Source organism: Thermobia domestica, chromosome 9 (assembly GCF_964235325.1).
Source record: "Thermobia domestica chromosome 9, izTheDome1.hap1.1, whole genome shotgun sequence".
NCBI lineage: Eukaryota > Metazoa > Arthropoda > Insecta > Zygentoma > Lepismatidae > Thermobia > Thermobia domestica.
In genome coordinates, this window is record NC_137462.1 from 34,737,880 (window position 1) to 34,750,730 (window position 12,851).

The 12,851-nt window shown below is 37.4% G+C and overlaps 1 protein-coding gene across 7 annotated transcripts in view; it reads right to left on the reverse strand.

Annotated features, from left to right (window-relative positions):
- Syx1A (Syntaxin 1A) overlaps positions 1-12,851 on the reverse strand; it is a 229,222-nt gene that overhangs the window by 168,587 nt on the left and 47,784 nt on the right. For all 7 annotated transcript variants that reach the window (XR_014133021.1, XR_014133020.1, XR_014133023.1 and 4 more), the window contains exon 3: positions 1,655-1,754. Coding sequence is in view for 3 of the 7 variants with exons in the window: in XM_081770867.1 (XP_081626993.1) it covers positions 1,655-1,754 (100 nt within the window). In the remaining 4 variants the exon portion in view is untranslated. The remainder of the gene's footprint in view (positions 1-1,654; positions 1,755-12,851) is intronic.

Below are 12,851 nucleotides of genomic sequence, written 5' to 3' on the forward strand. Positions count from 1 at the left end.
AATCTGAATTCACCACTGAATCAGTCGTATACAAATACACGTATGTTCGTTGCAGTACAACAGTGTAATTATCATAAACAAAAGAAAGGAAAGCTTTAGTTTAACGTCCCACGATTATGAAAACGGAGTGCTAAAGGAGACGGATGAAATTGCAAGTGAATGATGATGAAAGCAATGGTGGAATGAGAAAGTGGGAGGAAAGGGATAACCCCGAGAAAACCCACGAGCAACGATGTCGTCCACCACGAACTTACTTGGGCGGGGATCGAGCCCGCGACCCTTCGCACCAGAGGTAAGTGCTCTACCACTGAGCCACCGCGCCCCCAATAATCATAAACAGTCCATTCACATGTAGTAAATACAGTTTTAAACAACGTAACAGTTCTCATGCAAAAATAGTTTTCTGATAATTAGATACTTGTGTTACATAGTACAATCATTGCCTCATTTCGAATATCTGTGTTGGGAAAATACTTGAAATGATTGAATTGCTTTATAGGCCCTGACAAGAATTTTGCGAGAGAGTGGGGTGAGATGAATTTTCGCGCGGGGGACCGAGAAGAATTTTTGCGTGGGGGCTGATTCTGAAGTTCTGCCACTGTTTCCTTGGTGTTATAAGTAAGAGAAAAAAGAATGACAACCCATTCTTATAGTTCATTCACCTTGAAGAACTTTATTGTACTCGTTCCTTGTTTCCAATGTTCATTTTTTTGTTGTTGTTGTTTTCTTTATTTGGGTCCGCGCCCGCCAAGAGAGAGAGAAGAAGATGGGTACCGGGTAGATAGACGGAAATTTTGTTTCTTCAAACAATACCAATATGGATTGAAGTTTTTACTCTTGACCTTGACGCACAGGTTCGACTCTTTTGTTTCCTGAATGAGGACAAACATATGACAACCCAAGAAACACACCTCCCTGTCCCCTTCGCACGACCATTACAAGCTTTGTTCCAAACCAGAACTCCCCCTACAGTCAGACCAGCAGAAACAGATGAGATGGCTTTTTTTTTTTTTTTTTTTTTTTTTAACTTCCTGCAAGTTTTAAATGTATTGGTTCCACCACAACCCAAGGTTTCCGAGTTTTCACGATATACAAGAAATGAACGAAGAAATGAACGAACATGTGTTGCTTGCATCTCCGATGGAATCAAAGTATTCATGTTAGAAAGGAACGACTCGTTCCATGGAGTCGTTCCTTTTTATGAGTTCTTCTAGTGAACGGAATCAAAGGAGTTGATTCCATAAAAGGAATCAAACTTCCCATCTCTAGTGTGCAGCATGTAACCCAAAAGTATGAGTAATTCATACTTCAGATTTTGTTCAACTATAATATTATGAGATAAAACATACCAGAAAATCAAGAAAAACAAATTTATATGGCGATGAAAGATATGCCGTTCGTCTAATAATAATAATAGATAATCTTGATTCTGCTGGAACGGATTTTTTGTTCGTGTACTGTATATTAAAAAAAGAAAACCTGCCAAATACCTGGTTATTTGTCTCCTATCAATACTACTTACAACGTGGATCAAACGATACATACATAACGAAAGGTTCAATACATCTTAAATATTTCACATAAACAAAGAAACAGTAATTATACGTATTAGAATATTTACAAATATATAAGTAAATAAATAAACGGTACTCACTTTCATCTGTCTGTGGCGCAGACAGAATGTCACTATGTTTCTTTTTAACTTCTTCCACATTCGCTTGAATCTTGTCTATCATCTCCCTGATTTCTTCCACCTGGAAATTAAAAAGTAATTTAATTTTATTACAATGTCTATTAGGATTTTTTTTTTTTTTTTGGTTTAAATCAATGTTCCATGTATTTCTATACTAACTAGAAGTATTTGAAATTGTGTACAGATACACGATCCCGTTGACAACAAAACAATGGCAAGTAATAAAACGTAAACAGCAATGGTTATATAACACTATATACCGGGAAGTCCATAATACATAAACAGTATAGAGCAGGGGGTGCCAATGAATCGACCGACAAGTCGTGGGAAGACCGCGATGGTCTGTTCTTGCACTATCCATTCCAATGCGGATTGATCTGGTTAGAAATAGCATTGCTGTTTGTATACAGTACCTTTAATTGTTGGCAGGTCTTGGGACTAATGATTTTTATATTATTATTATTTTCTAGGTTCGGACTTGAAAACATCTGTTTCACGTTCTTTAATCTTCAACTTCCTCTTTTATCGCCAATACTTTCTTCTATTTTTCATATCATCGATCAGCTGTGTCCTTCTTCCTACTCCTTGTTTTTTTTCCCATCTGTCCTATGGTGGTATGAAGAGGACTATACGGTGGATGCATTGAATCTCCCAGCCAAGTTCTCTGAATTTCTAGATGTAGCGGTCTGGTGTTGTCAGCGTGGTATACATTATCCTTTCTGTTGACCAGTTCCGGACGTTTCTTTACAATTGTCAGGTACTCTCGCGCTATTGTCGACAGCAGTGACGTAACTAGGGTGGGGCAAACGGAGCTTATGCCCCGTGCGCCGGATTGGGCAAATAAAGTAGGAAGTCGAAAATCCGAATTGGGACTACAGGTAGTTCGGATTTTCGAAACTGACCAAGAAAATGCCATTTAGGTTTAAATATACTGTACGGTATGCTCTTCTATCGATACAATAGTTATACAGTACATACAGTAATTACAATACCGCACGTAAGGCTACTTACATTTAATGTTTCTGAAAAACTTGCTCGTACACTAAATTACACTGTTCTTGTAAATCACACTTAAAACTTAACTTGTATAGGTCTAAGGGAAAATAAAAGTAAAAATATGTGAAACAATTACATATTAATGAGCTTTTGCAAAAACACTGATTTCACACAACGCCGACGGACAACCCTATTGTTAGTTTATCGCTAACGCTAAGACAAAATGTGAGGTGAGGTGATTTTAGTATAGCGTCCCGTTCAGCAGCGAGGCTATATGAGACGTGGACCTACTGATTAACGTGGAATCCGAACCACATGAGCTCCCGCCGGGAATCGAACCCGGGTCTCCCACGCTAAAGGCGCGTACGCTAACCGCTAAGACAAAATGTAAAAAGCTTCTAGGCACCGCCTTCGGATTATCGACGACCTACTGTATTTAAGGAAATGTTTTGGTTTGGTTGGTCAATGGAGCGCTATGGCGAATTCTTGCCCCGGGCAATAACTAGCTTAGTTACTTCGCTGGTCGACAGTACAGATCCGAGTATTTTGAACTGTCTACCGACAGCAGCTTATATGTACAACATCCCTTCCCTTGGGATGCCCTTCAAAGTCCCAACGCATAACTTTGTGGGTTCAGTGTAGGTTTTATAACAGCCTACTTTGCAGCTTTTCCTGCTTCGACCAATACTTTTTCGCACATTGTTGTTGTAGGAAATCCACTTTTCATCACTTGTGATCAATTACTTTAGAAATGGCTTGAGTTCGTTAGTCGCATATCGCATGTAGCACCTTTAAACTACGGGATATTGTGTTTTCGAAATACGCTGTTCCATGTCTTAACTACGGATATTTCGATTACGAAATGGTACTTCACACTTTTGTAACACTTTTTATTGCATGTGTCTTCAATAAATAGAAGTAAAAACATGGAATTCTTTGTAAACCCTTACGAAAAGCTTTAAATGTGGTTTAAAGGTTAAAAAAACATACATCCGCAGTTTAAGGGTTAAAACATTAACCCCCGTAGTTTACGGGTTAAGCTTCGAATAGTAAACAGAAATTTGTTTCAAAGAAGAAAATGAAGATGAACAGTTTGGGTTTAAGACGGGAAAGAGTTCAAAGAGATCCTATTTGATAACCAGTAAAAGAATTATCTGAATGGTGAATGGAAAATGTTGAGGACGAGTTCTGAAAAAGGTGAAGTTGGAATGAAAGATTGACGAAAAGACACGAAGAATACGGAATGAAACAAAATATCACAAAGACAAAATCGATGTTGATTAGAACGAAGTGGTCGATATCAACTGATGAAGTACGAAACACGAAAAAAAGAACAAATGACAAGTTTTCCATTTCCTGCGTAGTAGTATTATTAATCAAAACAACGTATGAACGTGAAATAAAAGCAAGGATAGGCATGCCGAAAGAACAATTTAGGAAAAAGTCCAAGTCTTTGACTAAGGAATTAAGAAAACTAGTTCATAAAATGATTCATGTAGAGTACTGTACTCCATAGGGCAGAAACATGGACAATGAGCAAAAGTAACAAAATAAGACTGGAGGTTTTTCGAAATATGAATAAGAAGAAGAATGGAGAAAGAAGCTTCTAGGCACCGCCTTCGGATTATCGACGACCTACTGTATTTAAGGAAATGTTTTGGTTTGGTTGGTCAATGGAGCGCTATGGCAAAGCCTATTCTTGATGAGGAAATGCCGAAAACAGTAGAAGAGAAAAGAATAATTTTAGATATAGCAGTTAGGACATTGACTGAGAAGGAACCTATACCATAAAGAACGTGACAGAATACAATGTGGAAGGAAAAAAAAAAAGCCTAAAATTGATAAATGGTATAAAACAAAAAAAAAAAAAAAAGATATATCAAGACGAAGTAGTTGCATGACGACCGTGGTGCATAGAAACTTTTTAGTTTTGCGATGACATGCTATTAATGGCAGAATACTTATGACGACTATGAAAAGGACAGCCGACGAAGTTATTGATGATACATAAAAGAGACGATGGATGTATAATTTTTTTTTTGTAGTATTTATTACAATTAACTTACAATTATAAATAATACATTAAATGAAAGAGCAACTCAAACAGTTTTGTACGCACGCATACGTATGCACTGTTTCCTCTGTCTGCCGTCAGAAAGCGATAGTAGCAAAGATGACTAGTGAGCAGAAAGTTTTTTACACTTTGCAAAGACTGAATCTGTAGATACATTGCAACCGTCTGTGTAGAGAATTTTAAGGAAACGCTTATAACTACATCCTTATCGTTTGCAGCTACTACAAGCTTTAAAGCCTACAGACTACTGTTTACGTTCCAACTTCTTTACAAATGAAATGTTGCTGCATCACGATGAAGATGTGGATCGTGTCGTCTCCAGTGATGAATCGATATTTCACTTAAGTGATGATGTGAACATTTATAATGTTCGCATTTGGGGATCAACAAACCCCCACGAGACTCCCCTAAATTGAATGTATTTTCTGTCATATCCCGGCGGGAAGTTTATGGACCTTTATTGCGTATCGACTCGATGTGAGGTAGCCAAAACTTAGTTGCTCTTTCATTTGATATATAATATTATCTATAATGGTACGTTAAATGTAATAAATACTACAAAGCATTAAAACTCCGATATTCACTTTGAAACACTCTGTGTAATAAATTACAAGAACTCCTAATCGTACGTGATATACAGAATTCATCTGCTCTTGGGTAAACTTGTAATGGAGGTAGATGTTGACTAGTTTAGTACGCAGAATATTTTCCCGTGAAGACACCGGCTTCCCAAAGTATGGATCACCGAAGTTAGGGTTTAGTCTGAAGTCAAATTTTCGCAAAAAACACCAACCGATATTCTGAACAAGAATTAGGGGAAAATACATGGAACAAATATGTTAAAAATTAAGTCAATGCCGTAGGACAGACTTTTTCAGCAATATGGAAATCCCTTTATCTGACATAATTCGCATTTGTGAAGAATGTTCTTGTGTGCTGCCATTATTAAATGTATGATACCATATCCCATCCTGACTCGGTTCGTCGCATCCATATTAATGAAGGCATGAGAGACCTTAATATTACAAAATCCGACAGAGTAGGCTGCATTTCCTGATGGCTTCTAGTAGAACAAGTGTTCACTTATTTCCTAACAACAAAACTTTTAACCTAATAGTTTCAGAGGCGAGTCAAGTCATTATAGGAATATTCTGCAAGTCTTAAATTTTATATCACACACTAGTATTATTTATATTCACTGACTAGCTTCAAAACTTTAAGGTACCGGAAAATCCTACAAACCTTGCTTATTGAAGTATGATATCGGATTTCTCTGTAGACAAGGTGCTGGCTGAACCCCACACTTAGAGGGGGAACTAATGGGTTAGATTTTCTTATTGTTTCAAGTATTATAGTTTTCATTAAATCTTGATCTTTCAAACTATTTTTACTCACTTAATTTTTAGGTTTCGGGTGTATTACGATAATTGGATAGTGATAAAGAATTTTATTTATTTTTTTGAAAGATTTTTTTGTACGATACAGTTATTTAAGCATAACCGTCGTAAATTATCCATGCTGATGACGAGAAATCTAACCTAATCAATGATAAACCAGTATTTTTACCACCATGGCACCATGGTTTGCTACACAAAATCGCAGAAATGCGAACCAAACGAAAAATTAGATTACGGAATGCAACGCATTATCATATTTTAACAGTGACATGAACAACTTTCGTGACAAAAAAAAAAAAAAAAAAAAGTATATAAGTGTCTTTTCTTCGTGATACAACGGATCCCCTTAAATCCTGCACGAAGTTCCATGATAAACAACCCCTAGAAAACCCAACGTTGCCCTATAAATGCCTTTTAGTTTCTTTACAGTTTAGCATCTATTTTTAGCACCGGGGATATTTGAGGCGTGAACCTAGTTTACAGTGGAATTCGAACCAGCGTAATTCCTCTAACTATCGATTCTCCCACAGGGACTCGAGTTCGACACCCTGTGCACCAAAGGTTCATTTTAATCACTCCACGACAGAGCACATGCCATATCACTGGAGAGTATTCATTGAATTGACAGAGCTGACATTTTATTTCGTCTTGAAATAAAGCGCCTCGATTAGCTTTCCAGATGCAAAACCTAGATTCCTTCCTGAAAACTTCTAAATAAGTGATCCGAGCACTAAAAAACTGAACTTCAGAAACCTTTCCTGCTCTTCTACAATTTCATGTTTGTTTCAAGCTCTGGGAAGATAATCATAAATGACACATCTAGCTGTTCAACACCAGCCAAGAAATATTCTTTTTGTTATTCTCTTTTGGTTTTCATTGAAATGACGAAAAAATGAGAATGGAAAAATTTATTATTAAAATTAACATTTATTTATGAGAACACAATAACTTAATTTTACAGTGAAATTAAGTTATTGTGAAGTTTACGTCGTGAACTATATGCTGTCATTTCAATGCTTCTTGATAGCATTAAAAATTCATTACGTAATAGAGCTCCAACTATTGTTAGACAATCTGTAGAATGACAAAATTAGTACTATTTTTTATGTAATTGTAATTACACTTATCTTTTGGCGTAAAAACCTTGAACCTTATATGAATAAACTTACTTTCACGTTAATAGACGAAAGAAACAGTAGTTTTGACCTTTATTTCTGCTAGTTAACAAAATTTTGGAAAATGGCGAAATAAGCTCTTGAGATGAAGAAAAGCATATTTTGAGAGTCTGAATGCGAACAACTGGAAATATAGGTGTGTCAAAGAAGTGGACCAAACGGGAAAGAAAAGAAAAGCTAGGGGGAAAGAACGGCAGAAAATCTCGAAGAGAACAACTGGTAACCCTTTGACTACCATTTTTTTTAAATGTGAATATTATTTTGTATGTAAGACTCCTTTAATGTGGGATATTCTTGACACAAACAGTGTCCTGGTCACATCTGACCCGATGGGAGAACATGTATTTTTATAGAATTTTCTAAAAACAAATTCCCAATGATGTTTGAATTATTCGCATGGGACACATGTATCCCGTTAAGAATCGTCTGAGATGAAACTGTATTCTGAAAAGCGCACAATCAAGTTGTGCTAGAAGGAAAATCAGGAAGAAAAATATTTTCAATTACTGGTGATATTTAAGAGGATTGTTCTTACGTACCGAGGAAGGGTTACAGCGAGTGGTGTCCGCCTTCAGGTGGGTGTAAAGGAGCGCTAATAATGGCAGCACATGTCCCTTGTCTTTGCAATAGATTTTGTAGGTAACAATATTCAAACCAATTCAATCAAATTCAAGAGCTGACTGCTGCCCAAAGAAGTTCAAGAAATATTCAGAAACATCCATGCAATATTTTGTTTATTTCTTCTTTACAGAAGTTCACCATTGCAAGCATGTTTCTCAAGAGTAAAATTAAATGCTCTCAACCAGAGATGGTGTGGGTCAATGAAAACTTGACCCATGATCTATCTACCCCATCACCTACCGTGACCCACTCTGACCCACCACCCAACAAAACCTTTTATCATCAAACTCTGATCCATGATCCAGCCGTCCTCTTCACTGTAAAGAGTTTACATTTGTAATAAAACATGGTTGTGAAATTATCACAAGTCGAAGTTTGAATTTCTACGGTCAATCGCTCAAGCACCGTTTTGTTACAATACCGGTGGATCTGACCTTTACGATATGACATGGTAAAGTGTTTGTTATGGGACATATTAGGGCAAATTTCAATTTAAATCATCATATATTATTATTTCCATGTTGAATTCCTGATACTTTTCAGTGGAAAATAGGATGAAATTTGAAAGTCTCAAATCAAGGTAAAGTAGGCGAATGTAAAAGAAAAAGACTAAAATTCGACTATCTCTCGAAAGTCAAGTAGTACGCCCTATTGCTATCACTACAATTACAAATATCAATATCCATAAGTGCCCGAAGCTCTTTTTTTCACTTACGAGGGACCCTATCCAAGTGCGACTCTGACTTCGAGTCGAGACTATGGTCGTTGGATACCTTGTCCCAAAAGAACAATACACGAAAAGTGATACATCCTCGATCGCAACCGTTGCAGAGATATAAGCGTGAAAAGTTCGAAATTGAGCTCCATACTATACATTACAAAGTCAGCTTCCGGGTCAGATTTGGCGGAAACGGTCAGGTAAGGAAACTCAGCGAATACATATCAAAGTAGTGTTGGGAGCCCACCACCTTTTGAATGAAAAAAATGTTGCCCCCGGGGCACTCGCAGGGTCCCAAGCGGGTCCAACTCAAAATTGGCAAATGGAACCGGGGGTCAAGTAGCATATTGTATGAAAGCTAGTGTTAAATAAAAGAAGATAGAACAAATCTCAACTCTCTATGATGACCCTGTGCAAACGGGCAACTGGTCAAAATGTCAATACAACCTACATCAGAAAATATATGGCCACTGTGAGAGACTTTGCAACAATTTGTTTAACTTCAATACCTTGCACTTTTAAACGTGTTTTTCTGTCTTGTTATTGTCACAACTTAACGGATTTAGAAGAGTGGCCATATATTTTCTGATGTAGGTTGTATTGACATTTTGACCAGTTGCCCGTTTGCACAGGGTCATCATAGAGAGTTGAGATTTGTTCTATCTTCTTTTATTTAACACTAGCTTTCATACAATATGCTACTTGACCCCCGGTTCCATTTGCCAATTTTGAGTTGGACCCGCTTGGGACCCTGCGAGTGCCCCGGGGGCAACATTTTTTTCATTCAAAAGGTGGTGGGCTCCCAACACTACTTTGATATGTATTCGCTGAGTTTCCTTACCTGACCGTTTCCGCCAAATCTGACCCGGAAGCTGACTTTGTAATGTATAGTATGGAGCTCAATTTCGAAATTTTCACGCTTATATCTCTGCAACGGTTGCGATCGAGGATGTATAACTTTTCGTGTTATGTTCTTTTGGGACAAGGTATCCAACGACCATAGTCTCGACTCGAAGTCAGAGTCGCACTTGGATAGGTTCCCTCGTTAGATATACTCATCTCAGCTAAGTAAATAGGAACAAATGAAAAAGGAAGAAAACTGGTGGCCTTAAAACTAAAATACAGACAAATTCAGCAGTGGCCAGAAGATGCTGTCCACAATGCACTGAACAGTACGGATCGGTGGATCGCAATGGGCCAACAGCGACGCAAATACGCTAATTGTCGGCCGGGGCAAGAACTCGCCCTAGCACCCCACTGTCCAACCAAACCAAAACGCTTTCCCAAATATCTGCCCAATTTTGTGCCCTCTCAATCCGGCGCCCGGGGCACAAGTCCCGTTTGTCCCCTTAGTTACGTCACTGTGGGTCACATCCTGTCGTCCCACAACCCACCCATCTCTGCTCTCAACAATGAAAGCAACAACAACAAAAAAACTGCATGGCTTACTTTCTGATTTCATATATAATAATAATAATAATAATAATAATAATAATAATAATATAATTAGAAAAAATATCAAAGCCCTTTTTTGTTTTTTAACCATATCATGTATATGCTAAGATATATTTTAAATAATGTATATTCTATTAAAAAATAAATGAAATCTTTGAGTTTTACGCCCCACGGTTATACCGGTTAGGCTAAAGGAGACGGTGATGATGAGTAATGAATGAAATGGTGGAATGAAGAAAGTGGGAGGAAACGGAAGAACCCCGAGGGACCACACGCACACGGTGTTTGTCCACCACAAAGTTTACTTGGCGGGGGCTGGGATCGAACTCGTACTGCGTACTTCCGCAACAATTTTATAGAGGTAGTTCTTGAGTACTTCAAATTATATGCCCGTAGCCAAAGTGCCTCTATAAAAATTGTTGCGTGAGTACCTTAGGATTCTGAAACATGCATTTTTGGATAGTGCATATATTAGTTCCTAACTGAAGTCTTGACCTGACTACGGTAGGTCCCATAGTTTTGGAGCTATGGACCTTTAAAGTTCATTTTTCATGTTTTCAGCAGACTATAACTGAAAGGAAGCAATTGTGCACTCAGAATGGTCTATATTTTTCGTCTTATCTTGGTGTCAGGAATCACCTCTCTAACGTTGTCGGTTTTGAAACACCCTGCATATGGAATTCAATCATACTACTATAACGCTCGAACACAAAATTGCTTTTAGTTTCTTTCGATAACTGGACATGAATGTGGGCATATGCAAAACAAACTGCATCAAGTACTGCTCCTCTGAGACATGTTTTCAGCCACCATCTTGGATTCAATTTTCGGATTTTCAGATGAGAACAGGTGCAAGTGATACATCAAATTCATGTGCGATTTCGTCCGCTATTTCTTATAATGTCACTATGTGTATATTCGGCAGAGACATGTATGTGGTAAATTTCATGTCAAAAGAGCTGTAAATAAGAACAATATAATAATAATAATAATAATAATAATAATAAACTTTTCTTGTCCATTTAACAACATTTTGCTGCACTCATTCTAATTTCCGTACTTATAAAGATTTTCTTATGAAATTTACCACAAAATATACATTTCTCGATTATACACATGTATCAGTATTAAAAGTACCCTGCGATATCATTATCCAATTATATTTGCACAACAAGACAGTTACAGATACGCGACAATCATTTTAGACATGAGTGTACATTCTGACACCAATGGGGAAATGGTAGGTCTTCACCCAAATCTGGTCGTATCTGAATTTACATTAAGCATTTTGACCATAATACAAGACTTCCTTGTTATAGCATAGAAATGTAATAAGATTATGACACCAATGTTGTAAACAGTTGTTTACGCCTACAGCATTTTTTCAGTTAGAAATTGTTTTAATTTGCCAACATCTAAAACGTAAGCGTAACTGATATTACTCTGCAATGTCTATTCGCGAAATGCTTGGAGAGATTTAACATGCAATACCTATCAAACGGCACACGCAGGCCCGTATTTAGGTAAGTGCTATTCTGTGCTCGAGCACAAGGCGGCAGAATTTAGGGGGCGGCAAAATTTTGGATTCTTTTAAAAATACACAATAAAGTAATATTTAAAACTAACAACCCGCAGAGTCCCACGAAAGCACGAGAAAATATGTTCATGTGTTTAATTAGCTCTAATTACAGAAGTTACTAATTAGCTAGCTTATCTGATTATTTTTAAAAAGTCAACCTCTCTCATCCCCACTCCATGGGGTGAGGATGAACATCATGAAAACTGATACCGTTAAACTCAGCGACCTTGAAAACTATGAATTCAACACTAATGTCTGTCGTATTCCATTACTTTTAAAATCTTGCCCCCCTCCCTGGGGTGTGGAGTAAGACTAAAGTTGAATTGTTTTAAAACTGTCACTATTCATCTCAGCGACCCCAAAAACTATGAATTCAACTCTTATATAGGTCGTTTTCGGGAAAGGGGGGCGGAAATTTTTGTGCAAGGGGCGGCAAATTATTTAAAGCACAGGGGCGCATAATATATAAATACGAGCCTACACGCTACAGGGTTTGAAAAATCCAACCCACCTGGACCCATATGGGTATTCTCGGGTTTAATTGAGTTTTCTCGAAATATTTCAATGTATTTGGGGTAAATGTGTTAAAATGTGATCTATATTTCAAGACTGTCATTGTCGCAACTTGCCACAATTTTCTACTCACTGCTGTTTTGAAAAAATTGCAGCCATTTTGAAATTTTACATTGGATTGCCGAGAAAGTCTATAGAATGCCTCGCGCTTCTACTCAACTTAAAAGTCCGAAAATTGCACCCTGTACTGTGGATACCCGCTATTTTGAAACATAGCCGCCATTTTGATATTTTACCTTGGATCGTCGTCAAAATATATACAGCTTATTTACAGTTCTCATGCTTACACTCTGAAAATGTAAACCTGAAACACCGAAAATTGCGCTTTGTAGTGTGAATATCCGTATTTTTTCTTTCTTTTTTAAGGCTGCCATTTTCAAATTTTACATGGGTCTGACAAAATCTATACAGGAAATTTTGATTGTCTCGTGCTTGTAATCTGAAAATTTAGACTTTAAAGGCCGAAAGTTGTATCTTGTAGTGTGTGTGGTACAGGCAAACAAATGAACAAATGTAGATCGAGTCATCCCAGCAGCCTCAGTGACGTTCGCCAAATATGAATACCAAATA